General features: G+C 50.0%; 1 protein-coding gene across 1 annotated transcript in view; it reads left to right on the forward strand.

Annotated features, from left to right (window-relative positions):
• Positions 1–5687: 5687 nt before the first annotated feature.
• WWC3 (WWC family member 3) overlaps positions 5688–16053 on the forward strand; it is a 132079-nt gene continuing 121713 nt past the window's right edge. The window contains exon 1 of the mRNA XM_037822058.1: positions 5688–6110. Within this exon, the coding sequence (XP_037677986.1) occupies positions 5845–6110 (266 nt within the window). The 5' untranslated portion in view covers positions 5688–5844. The remainder of the gene's footprint in view (positions 6111–16053) is intronic.

Genomic DNA, 16053 nt, shown 5'->3' on the forward strand with positions numbered 1-16053 from the left:
TGTGGAACCACCACACTGACCTTCAGAAAGGCTACACCATTCTACCTGCTCATCAACAGTAGATAGGTACATCCCTCTCACCATGTTTTCTCCAACACTTTTACTCCTATATATATTTTTCCTACAATTTTATAGAGTTATATTCACATACCATACATTTATCCACAGTGCACAATCAGTTGTTCATGGTATCATCATAAAGTTGTACATTTATCACCACAATCAGCACTTGAACATATTGATTACTACAAGAAAAAAATTTTTTTTAGCAATAATAAAAAAGATGATAAAAAGAAAAATAACATGTCATACAATACAATATAATAGTAAGGACAGAAAATAACACCACTACCAAGAATCCCATATTCCTCCCCTATATCCCCCTCTCATATACACTTAGCATTGGCATATTGCCTTTGTTACATTTAATGGAGGTATATTACAATGTTTCTGTTGAACATAGACTCCAGTTTGCTTTGATTATGTTTTTTCCTGAATACCATCCCTTTTTCAACACTCTACATGGTTGACATTCATTTGCTTTCCCACATGCAAAAACATTTTTATATTTGTATATTTAGTAATAGTCATTGGCCACTCCAGTTTTTGCCAAGTTATACAGTCCCAGTCTTTATCATCTATCTTTACCTCTGGTGTCATACATTCTCCTATCCCACCTCTTTTAACTTTACTCACAGGCATCTTTGTTCAGTGTACTTACAATACTGTGCTACCATCACACAGTATTATGCTATCTATTTCTGGATCTATGCAATCAGTCCTAAACAGTCTGTAGCCCTTCAGCATCCAATGGCTGGTCTCTGCCCTCTTTCTATCTCCTGGTCACCTGTGTTGTCAGCTTTTAACTCCCAAAGTTTGTTCATTAATGTCTGTTCATATTAGTGAGACCATACAGAATCTGTCCTTTTGTTTCTGGCTAACTTCACTCAACATAATGTCCTCAAGGTTCATCTACATTATTATATGATAGAATGAAAAAAGTGTTGGGGGGGGCATTGCTTGGGCACACCTGGGAACATGGAGCTAAATCAAAAAAGGCCAAAATTTCTTCTGTATTTTCTCCTTTCCTTGTCTCGCTATCCTTCTGTAGCTCAGCTTTCATGGCTTCGGTCACTACCTCTCCCCTCCTTATATTTTCCTTACACCAGAATCAGAATAAGAAAAAAAATAAAAGTAAAAAAGAACACCCAAATCATCCCCCCATCCCACTCTATTTTTCATTTAGTTTTTGTCCCCATTTTTCTACTCATCCATCCATACACTGGATAAAGGGAGTGCGATCCACAAGGTTTTCATGATCACACTGTCACCGCTTGTAATCTACGTTGTTATACAATTGTCTTCAAGAGACAAGGCTACAGGGTTGCAGTTTGATAGAAAAACCTTAATCTTAACACTGCGTGCATCTACACAAACCAAGGAAGTCTCGCGTCAGAAAAGCCCTCTGAGCCCCGCCGGCCACACCCAAAATCTAAACGAGGACTTTTCAGATTGCTAGTCAATTAGGTGTCTAAAACTAAAATCATGAAGCCATGAAATAAAACATCAGCAAATAACCTCACCCCTTGCCCAGTCCAATTCTGGAGCCTGGGGACGGGTCTCCAGCTAGGGATCTTCGCCTTTCCCCCCTTCCTTTGCTGTCCCCAAACCGGCAAGGCAGGAATTAACAGGGGTGACGTCTTCTGCTCTCCCCAGCTCATGGATTTGCATCGTTTAAATACATGAGAGACGCCCATAATTGAGTAATTATTCCAGTATTTAAAGAATGCCAGACAATGAACCATTTCTTATGCAGACCCCAAAGGGCCCATTTCCGTTTCCCTCTTAGCACAATGTGTAGAATTACCCCATGTGTCACTTCCTAGAACACTGTTTGTTTACACAAGGTAAAAATTTCTCTGGCAGTATTTATTTTTCTCATTTTAGACACATTGATTGCAGCCTTCACAGTGTTCCCATTTCTAGAAGCTTCTCAAGGATGGTATATGTGTAGATCCAATTTTGTACCTTTCTTTTAAAATAGAGGTTACCCTTTGGGGAGGGGAAAGGGGAAGGAAACGCCCCATTCGAATTTGCCTGTGTAAAAATCGTCATACTCTGGGCTTGCTTGCCTGGCAGGCAAGAAGGGCACCCGATTTACTCTTGAACCATCCTTTTAAAGAAAGTATTCTGCCAGTTACTCTTCAGTGCAGTTTACAGGCTCCGGGAAAGGGGATTTCCCAGAGGGTCTGAGAGGAGAACAAAAGTATTTGCATTTCCTTCACCCAGAGCCTAAGTGGATTTTTCCTGAGTTGTTTTTCCTTCAGAAATCTTGGTGGGAGGACGGCTCACTGCACATGTTCCCACTTTCATCGTCGGTGAGGCTGTGGTTTTAATATGGAAGAAATAAAGAATGCATAATTGTCCATTTAGTTAGGGCCAAAGTCTTCTTTATCCTACAGCATTCTGTGTGTGCATGTGTTTTTATTCAAACACGGAAAGCCCCGCTCGACTGTAAGAAAGTCAGGCCTATGACCCTAACAGTTCTCAAGCCCAACAAGTCTTTGCAAACTTCCAGCAAAGCTGGGGCGTCATCTCCCCAGTGGAACCCAACGCCATTCTCAGGTCGTCAGGGCCCGTCAGCAGGTGCCTACAGCAAACATTACAAGTGAAAAACAAAAGGAGGAAGGTTGTCATAAGCAGGCCTGGGTCACCCCAAGCTTTGGCCACGTCCTCTCTGGTTCTGCTCATTTAGGAAGACAAATTCCACAGGCCACTTGCGGTTTCCGAGTCAGAGTGGTCCGGAGGTGGGCGGGCAGGCCTGGGGCTGAAGCTTTTTTCTTTATTAGAGAAGTGGCGGGTTTACGGAACAATCATGCATAAAATACGGGATTCCCATACACCCCCCACCTTGCTTTGGTATGGAACATTTGTTACAATTAATGATAGCATGTTTTAATAAGTGTACTATTAACTAAAGCCCATGGTTTAACTTAGGGCTCACTGTTTAGTGTAATTCCATGTTTTTTTTTTTTTTTTAATTATTATTCTGTTACCATATACACAACTTAACATTTCCCCTTTTAATCATATTCAGATATACATATCAGTGCTGCTAATTGTGTTCACAATGCTGTGCTACCATCACCCCACCCATTACCAAAACTTTTCCGTCATTCCAGATAGGAGCCCTGTGCATTTTAAGCCTCAGCTTCCCGTTCCCTATCCCCACCTCGTCCCCTGGTCGCCTGTATTCTAGATTCTGACCCTATGTGTGGCTGAAGTTTTCTCAGTGAGGGTCTCCAATCTGTCTTCACTGGCACGCCCTGCCACACCCCTCTTTTCTCCTCTACGACCATGCAGGTGAAATTCTAGGAGGACCGCTACATGTTATGCTGATGAGCTGTGTTAATATTTACTAAGTGCTTAGAAGACAGCCTGGCAGGGGGAGACTCTCCGAGGTCAGGTTCCAGAGCCGCAGCGCCTGAGCCGGGGATTCTCAGGCCAGTGGTCCCTAAGGGAGCTCGGGAGGCGGGATGGGAAGGCAAGCCACCAGCAAAGCCACGGGGGCGGGAGTCCAGCCTCAGCCTGATCCCACGGGGAGCTCTGCAGCCGGCGTGGCACCGTGGGAGTTTGTCCCACCAAGGCAAGGGGGCTGGGCCACAAGACTGCAGACTCAGCAGTGGGGGTGGGGTAATCCCTCGGGGATCGCCGGCCAGCCCCGGGTGACCCTCCAGAGAAGGGTGCAGACCCCAGGAAAGGGGACCTGGGTGGGGACCTGGCGGCCTTGGTGACTCAAATCAACAACCATTTGGTGACAGCAGCTCCACGTGTCAAATGGCAAGAGCTGGGAACTTGGGAACCTGAGGGGACACGAAGGCAGTGGCCGCTCCATTGGCAGTAAACCCTGCCAGTCAGAAGGGAAGCTGTCAGCACAGGAGCACCCAGCACTTGGGGCCCTCCTTGCCAGGGCAAGAGCAGGAAGCATTGGCTTTTTTAAGCCCCCTGTCCCCCCATCTTTCCCTCAGACATTTAATAATTGTGAATGTTTAATTAAAAAGGCCCCTGTGGTGGAATTTCTGGCATATAACATCTGGGGCAGATACTTGGGGAGCTAGGAAATCTGTAGTGGTGGTGGGAGGTGGGGAGGAAAGACTTTTCTTGGATGTGTCCCAATTAGTGCCAGTCTGCTGGCAGTCTCCATGCCTTCACATTTTCTTTTTTAAAACCACTTTTTCCCTTATAAAAGTAATATTATCACTTACCAGAAACATTTGTAAGAGAACTAATGAATCATCCCACTGTAGAGACATGAACTACTGTGAGCATTTTGAGACATCTAGTGTCCTTCCCCATGTTTGGATCTGGGTCACTGATAGGATTTTTACTATATATATATACATATATGTATATGTATATATATATGTATATGTATATATATATGTATATATATATATGTATATGTATATATATATGTATATATATATATGTATATATATAAACCTCACAGATACTTTCCTGCATTTCCTGGCATAGAGTCTTGCAGGGGAGGTGCGTGGGTCTGGAGCAGAAGTAGTTTGGGGATTTGGGGCAGGCCAGGGCCCAAACCTTTGGGGCCTCAGTTTCCCCAGCCCTGAGGTGTGAGTGCAAAGGAAAGCACCGCCCATGACTACTGCCTTAGTCGGCGGGGCGGGTACCCCAGCAGCCGCCGAGTTGGGTCTCTGCTCAAACTGTTGGACCGCGCAGATTGGAAGAGGGAAGTGCCCAGGGAAGGTCAGAGGCACCCCGCCCAGAGAGGGAACCCGGATCCGCCCCTCTGGGGCTCTCCTGGCAGGGACCCGAGGCGGCCACCTGCCCGGCTCCCCGCTTCCTGGTGCATCCTCCCCGCACCGTCCAAGGGGACGCCTTTTGAGGGAGACCCCCGGCTCCCGAGCGCCTCCGGTTTCCCCTCAGAGGCTTTACCACCCTCGCGGGACCAACTTGGGCATTCCGGGGCCCCGGGCCGCAGCCGCCTCCCCGCGCCCCCGCCCCAGGTGGGCAGAGAGGAGCAGCTGCGACTTCCAGGGCCTGGGAGCCGGCGGCAGGGCCGAGGAGGGGTGCCCCCCCTCTTCCCCGCGGAGCTGTTCGGGCCCCAGGGGTCAGTCCCCGGCAGGCCGCGCCGGCCTCCCTGGCGGGGCGCCCAGGTCCCGGCTCGCCCTCCTCTCCGCGGTGGCCCGGGGGCGGCCTCGGCGGCGCCCGCCCTGGCCCCCGTGCGGTTTCCCGGCGCGGGAGGGAAGAGGGAGGGGCGCAAGGAGGAGGCGGGCAGGACGAGGAGGAGCAGCAGAGGGGAGGCGGAGCAGACGGGGAGCAGCCCAGGGAGGCGAAGGACGGGGCTGGGAGGTGAAGGCGGGGGGAGGCGGAGGAGCCGCCCAGGGAGGTCCCACGAGGAGCCACGGGCCGGGCGACGGGCAGCAGAAGGCGGAGGGAGGAGGGGCAGCGGCGGCCGGCGGGGCGGGGCCTGAGTTCGCCCCGCCCCCTGGGGGCCCCGCCCCTGTGGGCCGGGACGCGCCGAGGAATGAAGATGGCGGGGCGCGCCGCGGGCTCGGCGGGGCGGGCGGCGGCGGCGGTGGTCCGCGGACAGTGACTGGGACGCGCGCGGCGGCGGCGACCATCCCGGCGGAGCGGGCGGCGGCGCTCAGGAGGCGGCGGGCGGGCGCTGGTGCGCGGGCGCCGGGCGGAGGATGCGCCGGGCGCGGCGGGGCGGCTCCCCGCGGTCACCCCCGCGCCCCGGGCGCCCGGCCTTAGTGCTGGCGGAGGAGGCGGCGGGCGCGGGGGCGAGCGGGCGGCGGCGGGGCCCGCGCGGTCATGCCGTGGCTGAGTGGCGGCCGCCGGCGGCGGCGGGGCCGGCCGCGCGAGTCCTCGCGGGAAGCGCCGTCGCCGGCGCAGTCCCCGCGGGAGCCGCCGCCGCCCGCGTTCCCCGCCGCGCCCCCCGCGCCCCCGCCGCCGCGGGTCCGGGAGAGCTCCGAGCTGCCGCTGCCGGCCGGCTGGGAGGAGGCGCGCGACTACGACGGCCGCGTCTTCTACATCGACCACAACACGCGCCAGACGTCGTGGATCGACCCGCGCGATCGGTAAGGGTGGCGGGGCGCGCGGGACGGGGGGCGCCGGCACGGGGGTCCGGGGAGCGGAAGCGCTGGCGCCGGCGCGGGGCCGCCGGGAGCCCCCAACCGCGGGACTCAGGATGGAACCGGGACCTGCCAGGAGCCCCTCGGGTCCCGGCGAGGGTCCGGGCGCCCTTTCTCTCGGAACCGGGACTCGCTAGGCGTCCCGGGCTCTGGGTGAAGACCCTGCGTCCCCGGGTCCGCGCGACAGTCCCGACCGCCCCCACCTGGCCCCGGGAGGCGATCGCGGCGCCTTTCCCCGCCGAGGCGACCCTGGACGAGGTTCGAGTCGTCCGCTCTCCGGGCCTCGAGGCCTCGGAGCGCGGAGCCCCGGCCGCGGGGCGGACCCTCCGTCGCGGTTCCCTCACGTCACCCGCCGTCCGAGCCTGGGAGCTGGGCGCCTGGAATTTCCTCTCCCGGGGCTGACGGATGGCTCTCTTTTCCTTTTTCCGCGGCGGCCTCGCCCATCCCTGCCCCGGCCCTCTGCGGTCCGCCACCCTGGCTCTGGCCCCGGAGGCGCCCCCGGCCTCGCGGTGGCCAGATGAGCTGTCACTTTGGAGCACAGACGTCGCGCCCCAGCATCGGGGTGTGGGTTCCTCGTCTTGGCGGGCTCAGCCTTGTTTCCATCCAAAGCTCGATGCCAGACGGGGCACTTCAGGGATCCCCAGCCCATTTGGAGTTGGGAAAGCCTGTTCTCCAACCCCGTTTGAAATATCCTTGTGTACTGGGGCCAGAATGGAATCTGATTAGACCCATATGTTTTTTGGAATAAATGAGAAACACAAGTTGTATTTTAGGTTTCCTTTTTGTGGAAGATATGCATATTATTATTCATGTAAATCAATCCAATCCAGGAAAGACTTCTAAAAGCACTACCAGAATTCATTTAATGTCACGTAATGAAACTTTTCCTTAACTTTGGGCCAATTGCCTGCTGGTTTCAATGGTTCATCTGCTTTTAGAGAGATGCATTCTTTGTGGAACTGGGAATTCTGTTGAAACCAAGTGTTCTCACTGCTCATCTGATATCTCGTCCTATCTGGAGTAACTTTTTTTCATGCTGGGCCTGAGTGCCAGAAAGGAAATACTGTAGGCTTTCCAGTGATTTCCAGACTTTGAAAGGGCCCAGTGTGGGGACATTGTGCCAGCTTCCTCCTAGGGACACAGGAAAGGCAACCCTGCACGGCACAGGCGTTTGAAAATAAATGTTTGTGCAGGGAAGCTGGTGGTGCGTTTGAAGATTCTTCTGGGTTCAGCTAGGGGAAAACAAGACAGATCAAAACAAAACAAAAGGATCATGATTCCCTACCATTCTCTCCGAACAGGGCAAAACTCTGGGCTCAGAAACTTATATATTTACTTCTAGTCCAGTTTTATGGGTTAAAAAAATGCTTAGTGTAAAGTTATTTTGAAAATCAGGTGAGATCGTAATATAAATTTAACCAAAAGCTAGAGCCACAGCTGTTTGATCAAGCCTTGGATGGTTCTGGAATTGGTAAGAACTGCTTGAAATGTGGGACCCTTTTGTGGAGTATGTTTCTTAAAAAATCCAAGTAACTGGAAAACGAACCAATTAAAAATACTGTTTTGCTTCGAAAAGGCTAAAGCTCATTTTATGAAGGTAATATAAAACAGTTGTGGTTATATTGAGTAGCGATTCATAATGAAAACTATAATACATAAAGAAAACGATACAAAGCAGAAGAATTTCTGCTTTAAGGGTAGGACCCGTGACGTGGGTAAGCAGGCTACAGTAATCAGGTGGTTTGGAAACTTCGTTTTTGTATAATTCGGACAGGTTTCCTACGTTCCTCTTAACAAAGATCTGTTATTGAATGACTGCTTCAACCCTTTTCAGACATCACTTATGTTACAGATTTTTAAAAAGTACCGTTTTTGTTGCTAAAAGTGTTGACTGAGTGAACAAAAGTGAGTATTTTGCATTTTTTATAAAGTAAAAACGTGTATACTTTTATGAGACAATGTTTTTATAGTGAGTGAAAATTCAGCAGGGGCAGCTTGAACTTCAGCTCCCATAATCCCTTGCCGGAAATATGTCTGGAATGTTCAGCAAGCCACAAACATTTAAGTGGAGTCTGCTGAAGGGTGCAAGAGTTGTCCTTGGTTTTCTATTTCTTCATGACAGAATGTTGCCGATTTTTATAAGTGATGGCTTATCCTTTAGAATTGTAACTAATTTTTATTATATGGAAAGAACTGGGCTTCCAAGCAAAATGTTTTTTTTTGCGTGAACATCTGACGCCGTTAAAACCCTTTTTGAGTCAGGTTTGATTTGCACAACTGGTAAACCGTGTTCAAGAAATAAGAACTTTTGGAGGGTTTTACTTTAATTTTAATTTTTTTTGGAGCCATGAGAATGTTCAAAAATTGATTGTGTTGATGAATGCGCAGCTATATGATGGTACTGTGAACAAGTGATTGTACACTGGATGGTTGTATGGTATGTGAATATATCTCAAGAAAATTGAATTAAAAATAAAGTCAAAAAAAGAAAAGAAATAAGGACTTTTACCAGACAGAGCCAACAGAAGAGGAGGCAAATAAATAATAAGCTTTTTTTAAGAAAATGAAATTATGGAGGAATAAATGAATATATGGTAGGTTAGGTGAAAGTTGTGTCTGACTTAAAACATCATGTCATATATAATTTAGTAAAAAGTGGAATAGCTTTATCTATGCTGCTGTAAGCAAAGTAAGTAACTGAGGGCCAGGGATTGTAAACAAAATCTCTTCTAGAATTTTATAGTGATTCCATTCAGTGTTGTGTTTAACAACATTTGATATTGCCAGCTCAGGGCATGTTGATGAATTATTGCAACTCTAGTTTCTTTTTAAAGTTATAACAAAGAGGATGTGAGCTTAAGGGAACAGCTTTACAGATGTGGCCAAAATCTCGGTATTTTAAAACCAGATTTTTTTTTTTTTTTTTAATTTGATGAGGATCCCACCTTTAGGTTTAAATTCACTATTTCTGGGAACCAATGCTGTGCATGTAATTTTTGTAGTTAGTTTACTAGGAATTGTACCTGAACACTTTGTTAAAAATATAAAGGTAATTTGCCATTTCGCTGGTCAGTAGTTTTCCTTGTGTGACTCTTGTGTGGTTTACGTTAGCAACTTTTATTCTGCAATTTCTGCATATATTAACTCGGAATACATTGACCACCTTACAACAGGGTATTTACCATCTGGGCAGAAATTTTGGGAAAAACATTTTTGCATCCTTTGGACAAATTTAGTGCCTTTGATAGTTGCTTGTGCGCTTCCTGCAGGGTTATTTTGATATTATCCTATGAATTGACCAAGTTGAAGCTGAATGTTCTGTTTCCTGTAGCTCAGTTGGAGTGGTATGATCTGGAAATGCCAACTGCGCACAGCTTAAGAATGGTGGAGGATATCATGTTGGCGATCAAAGTGGAGTGTTGCTGGTTAGGCTGCTGGTGGATGACCAAGGTTGTATCATGACATAAGTTCTTAAAGGACCAGTTTGTTCTTGAGACAGGTGGAGGGGATCTGTGGTATCCTTTTGCTCTAAGGAGAAAACAGTCCATGGTTCTGGAATTTGCCAGGTTGGAGCCCCACTTAACAGAGCCGGGTGACATCACTGCTACCTTCTTGGAACTTCTATTTAGAATTAATTCATCAGAGGTTTACTATATTTATCCCCCAGAGTCTACTTCTGGATTAGATAATCTGCTCTGGCCGAGCATTCTGATAAATATGTAAGGATTTCTCCATTTTCCATTCAAGTTTGTAGGTAGTATTTATATGAACATGGGGGAACGTCTTGCTTTGAAGGCTGTAGGGGTGAACCCCTGGAAGAATCTTCTCTCGCTTCCATTTAGAATGTTAACAACCACTACTTCGTCTAATATCTTTCTTTCTTCTCCTTTTCCTTTTCAAAGAAAAGTGAATGGAAAAGTCATTCAGTTCCAAAAATAGCTCCCGGATGTTTGGAAACTTCTAAGTTTCCTTTTCTTCCCTTTCCCTCCAATTTTGGAGGTGGAAATGATGGGTATTATCAACTCTGGTAGTTTCTACATCAGGAAGCCTTGGGGCACCTTGGTTCAAGGTCACCTGGTGAGCCTGGGGTGGGTTTCTTGATTCCTCCCACGTCTTTTTGCTAAGGTTGGCTGCTGTTCCAAGAAATCCAATAAAGTTAATCTGATGGACTAAAACCAAAGTTAAATTCTGAGTCCGGTTATCCCCATTCAAATCAAATAAAGCAAAGAAGTATTTGTGGAGACTCTTGGGCTCCTGTGTGTTGGGACAGGACATAGAGATCAAGAAGAGATGGAACACAAATGTCATATAAATGAAGACAGTAATAGTCGCAGGGCATCCCGTGATTCATTCAATTCCTTGGGTGGTGATTGTTTCCGAGACAAGGCAGGAGGCTTGCTTGAGGATGGGGGGTTGGTCTTCATCCTTGACCGCAGACCTCCTAGATGGAGGGATTCTTGTGCTTTCACAGAGCTGGGGAAGAAAGGAGGGGCGGGGGGGGGGGGGAGTGCCTGGGGGTGGAGGAGCAGAAATGAGAATGTGCTGGAGATCAGGAAGGGCTGAGCTACTCGGATCACATCAGGGAACCAGCCATTTTGACCCACCTGGAGTTTTCAGGTAAGGGAGGTCAGACTCGGGCAAGAGCAGGCGTGTCTCAGAATCCTACTGCTCCAGAGCTGGAAGAGCTGGGATGATCTTGTTCACACTCTGCATTTTGAGGGCAGGGACTTGACCCCTGATCTGGCGCTGCTTCCCAAAGGCCTACCAATTGCCCAATCCCTGCCCATTTTTAAGCATGCTGCCTCCTTTCATTCATTCAGCTGTTGGTTTGTTGCTAGCCTCTTAGGCTCAGGCACTCTTCCAGGGCTTGGGACTCCAGCGGTGAGCCAAACCAGACAGGTCCCTGTCTCCATGGGCTTCCACGGGGCTTGTGACCTTCCTCCAGGGCCTTCCTTCCCTGGGATCCTTTGGTTCTGTGATGTTAGCAGGCACCGATCGAATGCACCCCCTGTGCCAGCTGGTCTAGGAGTTGGCAGGGATGCTTCCGTTGAAAGCCCTCACTGGGCATGAGGTGGGGGTGGACCGATGAGGAAGCCGAGGCCAGGGGAGGGCGGCTTGGTTGCTTTGACTCACAGCCAGTGAGGGACAGAGGCCGAGCCGGAGCCTGCCTGTACTCGGGCCTTCCTGGGCTGGGCCACTGTTCCCTTTGCAACCTCTTATAGCCACCAGTTTTTGGTTTATTAAAATTTTTATTGTGGTAGCATATATAACAAAAAATTTCCCCTTTTAACCACTTTCAGGTGCACAATTCAGTGATATCAGTGACATTCGCAATGTCGTGCCACCTTCACCATCGTCCATCCCCAAAACTTTTCCATCACCCCAAGCGGGAACTCGGTACCCACTGACAGTAACTCCCGGTTCCCCAGGCCACCCTGCCCCTGGTGCTGTCTAATCTACTCTCTTCCCTGAATTTGCATGTTCTCGGCATGCCGTATAAGTGAAATCGTATGCTGTGTGTCCCTTTGTGTCTGGCTTATTTCACTCAACAGGATGTCTTCGGGGTCCATCCATGTGGTAGCGTGGAGCAGAGTGTCCTTCCTTTCTCGGGCTGGATAATACTGCCACGAGTGGGCAGGTTATTTTTTTTTACCTGGCACTGATTGTTTGATATTTAATCCCCCCCTGGGGTAGGGAGAATAATGGCTCCCCAAAGATGCCACATCTTAGTCCCCCAAACCTGTAACTGTGTTACCTTCCATGGCCAAAGGGGCTTGGCAGATGCGATGAAGTTAAGGATTTTGAGAAGGGGGGACTCTCCCGATGATGCGGGCCCGATGGCATCACGATGGCCTCACAAGGGTCTTTGTAAGAGGCCGGCAGGAAGGTCACAGTGAGAGAAAGGGATGCAACGATAGAAGCAGAAGTCAGGGTGATGTGGCCATGAGCCCAGGAAGGCAGGTGGCCTCTGGAAAGGAAACAGCTTCTACCTTAGAACTTCCAGAAGGAGCCAGCCCTGCTGACGCCTTGGTTTAAGCCCAGGGAGACCCATTCAGACTTCTGACCCCCAGAACTGGGAGAGAATACATGGGTGGTGCTTGGAGCCGCTAGGTTGGGGGTCATTTGTTTCAGCAGTGGTAGGGAACTAGCCATCCCCCGTGCATTGTTTCTGGGTTAGAATGGTGGCGTCTGGTCGTCTTGGGGTCCCTAATGACAACCCCAGGGGCTGACCTTTATGTGCTTAGGTAGACACTGTGCTAAGCATTTTGCATCTCTTTTCTCCCCGGCTTCCGCCACAGCCCTGATAGGCCCTTGTTTCTGGAGCTCCTAGCATGGATGGAGTCTTACCCCATCAGGTGCAAAGGCAGTCTTTAAGAGTTTGCCAAGTTCAAGATGGAAACTATTGGAGGTTGTCATGGACAGTGACGGCCTGAGCTAGAGAGACTGGCAGCCCTGGGACTAGTCAGCGCAGGGGTCAGGTCAGTTGAATTGTGAAGGCAACGAAAAGTCCGCCAGGTTTGGTGGATGCTGGCAGAATCAGGTGGGGGCCAGGAGACTGGCTGTCACTTCTGAAGGAGCTGAGACTGGCAAGGGGCAGACGTAAGGGCCTTCTGTCAACCCCACCCGTAAGCCTTCGCTGTGGTTCTTGTTGTTTGTTGTTGTCGTTTCGTGTGTGCTTAAAAACTTGGTCACATGGAGAAATGTGTCACAGTGCTGCTGCTGAGCTGGCATTTGTCGTGGGGGCTGTGCCATGCATGGTGGGATGGTGAGCGGCTCCGCCGGCCTCTGCTCATTAGGTGCCAGGAGCAGGCCCCTACCCCAGCCCTGCCGAGCCTTCACCGTGCAGAGTGGCCCCAGACTCTGCCAGCTGTCCCCTGGGAGGCAAAGTTGCCCCTGGTTGGGAACCACTGAACCTCCTCTCTCTGCCTTGTTACAATGACTCATCTCCAGGGGCTGAATTTATTTCAAGCAGATGACAGTTCCTGAGATCCTGTGTAACAGGGGAAGACCCCAGAGGCCCAGTTTCTGTGTTTAGATGAAAAACTGGTGTTGAACGGATTTATATGAAAAATCCTGAATGTCCTACACAGTAAAAATAATCACAGCGGTGTGGGAAACTTTGGGAATGTCCGTTAGTATGCGTGTGTTTTTCAGTTGTTAGACTTTTCTCCGTCAGTAGGTATTTATTGAATCCCCAGGATATGCATTTATCCAGTGGAGAATTAGGCCACCTTAGATGCCCCGAGATACGCCCGTTCCCCTTCTGGGGACGCAAGAGGGGGTGCAGCAGGAGGGGGTGCACAGATTGCCTCCGCCTTCACTCGGAAAGCCTCGAGGCCCGGGGTGAAGGTCTCTCCAAAGGCTGAGTGTGGAGTCATGGCGTCTCCCCTCTTTCTGGAAGCAGAAGGCACGAAGGGAGGGAGCGCGGAGGAGGGAGAGGCTGGCTGGCCTTGACCCCTGGGGGACCAGCCCTCCACTGTAGGTGGGTGGAGACTCACTGAGCACCCCCAGGCGCCAGTCACGACGCTCCCGGGAGATGGGGACCCCACCAGGGTGAAGGCGAGATTTCCAGGCCTCGTGGGACTCAGTCAGGGAAACAGATAGAAACTGCGGGGTGCGCTCTGTCTGCCACGGACAGCCACGGAGGGCTCCGTCCCGTGGCAAGCGGCCTGCCCCAGGGTGGGAGTGGGGGGCCCTGAGTGTGCGGTCACTTGGATTTGCCCTGAAAAGTCTCTCCCCCCTCCCTTTTTAAAAAAATTGAGATATATTTTGCATACCATGAAATTTAGAAGTGTATGATTCATTGGTATTTAGTACATTCACAAGGTTGTGCAGCCATCACCACTGTTTAATTCCGGAACATTCTCATCATCACAAAAAGAAACCCATACCTGTGAGCAGTCAGTGCTCACCCTCCTGCCCCACTCCTGGCAACAACTAATCATTTTCTGTCTCTGTGGATCTGCATTTTCTAGACAGTTCATACAAATGGAATTGTACTATATGTGGCCTTTTGTGTCTGGCTTCTCTCACTTAGCATAACATTTTCAAGGTTCATCCGTGCTGTAGCACGTGTCAGTGCTTCATGCCTTTCATTGGTGACATCATCCAGCAGTGTGGCTGGACCCCATTTTGTTTCTCCTTGGTTGTGGGTAGCCCTCTGAAGTTGGCGTGCAGACCTTTCTGCCCCCACCCAGTGCCCCCCTGAGGTACCCTCCTTGAATACAGGAAATAGGTATGTCTTTAATTCCATTATGTCAACGGAGAACTATTTCACTAGTGGAAATATGGCTTTTAATATGTTTATAATGTCAAATTATAACCATGAGCTCATGAGTTCAATGAAAATAAGGAGGTTTTGAGGGAACCGTGTGCCACCGTTTCCCTTCAGGTTGATTTGCTGCTTGCCTAGCTCTTCTCTCATAACTAGGAGGGCACCCCTCCACTGGGGTTACCCGTTAGGCCTCCTTGGGGGAGCTTTAGAAATCCTCATGACCAGGCAGCCCCCCACGCTGACTGCTTCAGGACTGGGGGCGGCGGTGAGGGGACAGGTATCTGTCTTTGTAAAGTTCCCCTGGGGATTCCAACGTGTAGCCAAGGGTGAGAGCCATCTTGTGCCAGGGCTAGTGGAAAAGCAGTCTTGGGGTGCTTGGTGTTTAACAGAATTGGAGAGGGAGATCTTCAAACGGGGACACTTTATCTATAGATTAATTTATCCATAGATTAATTTTCTTCTGCAAATGGGGCAGTGACTGTCCTTTGTTTTTGAAGGAGGAGAGAGTGGGCACCCTTGCGTCCCAGGGAGCAGCAGTGCAGGCCTGCGTTAGGGTCCTGCCTGTCGCAGAGCTAGCTGTGCCTCCTCAGGCCAGTGGCCCAGCCTCTCTGAGCCTCCGTTTCCTCACATAGAAACTGGACACTGTGGGGCTGTGGTGAGGGTCCGGGAAGCCCGGGAGGCAGCGGGGGAGGCAGCTTGGGGAGCCCACGACCACGTATCAACAGCACCAGGAGGAGGCAGCTTTTGTCACCTGCAGATGGAGCACAGGTGCGGCCCTGGAGCCAGGCCGTTGTGTGACCAGTGGGCAGGGAACGTTCCAGTGCAAAGATGCACAAAGATCCTGAAGGGTACATAGGAAACGGGCGACCACGATCACCTGTTTGGGGGATGGTGGTAGGGACTGTGAAGATGGGCAAGGCTGGGAGAGACTTGTCACCGTATCTTTTTATCCCTTTTGCTTTCTGAACCGGGTGAAGATAGTAACTGTGCAAAAATATATTGAGCTGAAATTCACATAACCTCAAATTAGCCATTTTAAAACGAGCAATCCAGTGCCATTTAGTACATTCACAATGCCGTGCAGCCACTGCCTCTGTCTTGTTCTGAAATATTTCCATCCTGCCAAAATAAAACCCTGTGCCCATTAGCAGGCCCTCCCTATTCCCCAGCCCTCTTCCCCAGCAAGCACTGATCTACTTTATGCCTGTTGATTTGCCCATTCTAGACAGTTGAGATAAATGGATCAGACAGTACATGGTCTTTTGTGTTTGGCTTTTTCACTGAGCATCATGTTTTCAGGGTTCATCTGCACTGCAGCAGGATATATTAACTTTTCAAAGGATTAAATGAAAAAAAGTTAAGCATAGGCTACCAGGATGGTATTTTAGATAAGAGTTTAAGGCCCCCTGCTCTTTCTCCTCTGCCCTCCTCCTCCTCTTCCCTCCCCATGCTCACCCCTGGGTGCAGTTGTATTTGGCACATTTCTGTTTGCCTAACTGAGCCCGACCCCTCAGTGGCTCCCGAGCACATTCCTGATAAGAACGATGTGGCCGCACCTCACCGCCATGGAACAGTCTTGGTGCTGGTGGATGTTTTCAGTTCTGTAACTGCATT

The sequence above is a fragment of the Choloepus didactylus genome, chromosome X, assembly GCF_015220235.1.
Source record: "Choloepus didactylus isolate mChoDid1 chromosome X, mChoDid1.pri, whole genome shotgun sequence".
Classification (NCBI taxonomy): Eukaryota; Metazoa; Chordata; class Mammalia; order Pilosa; family Megalonychidae; genus Choloepus; species Choloepus didactylus.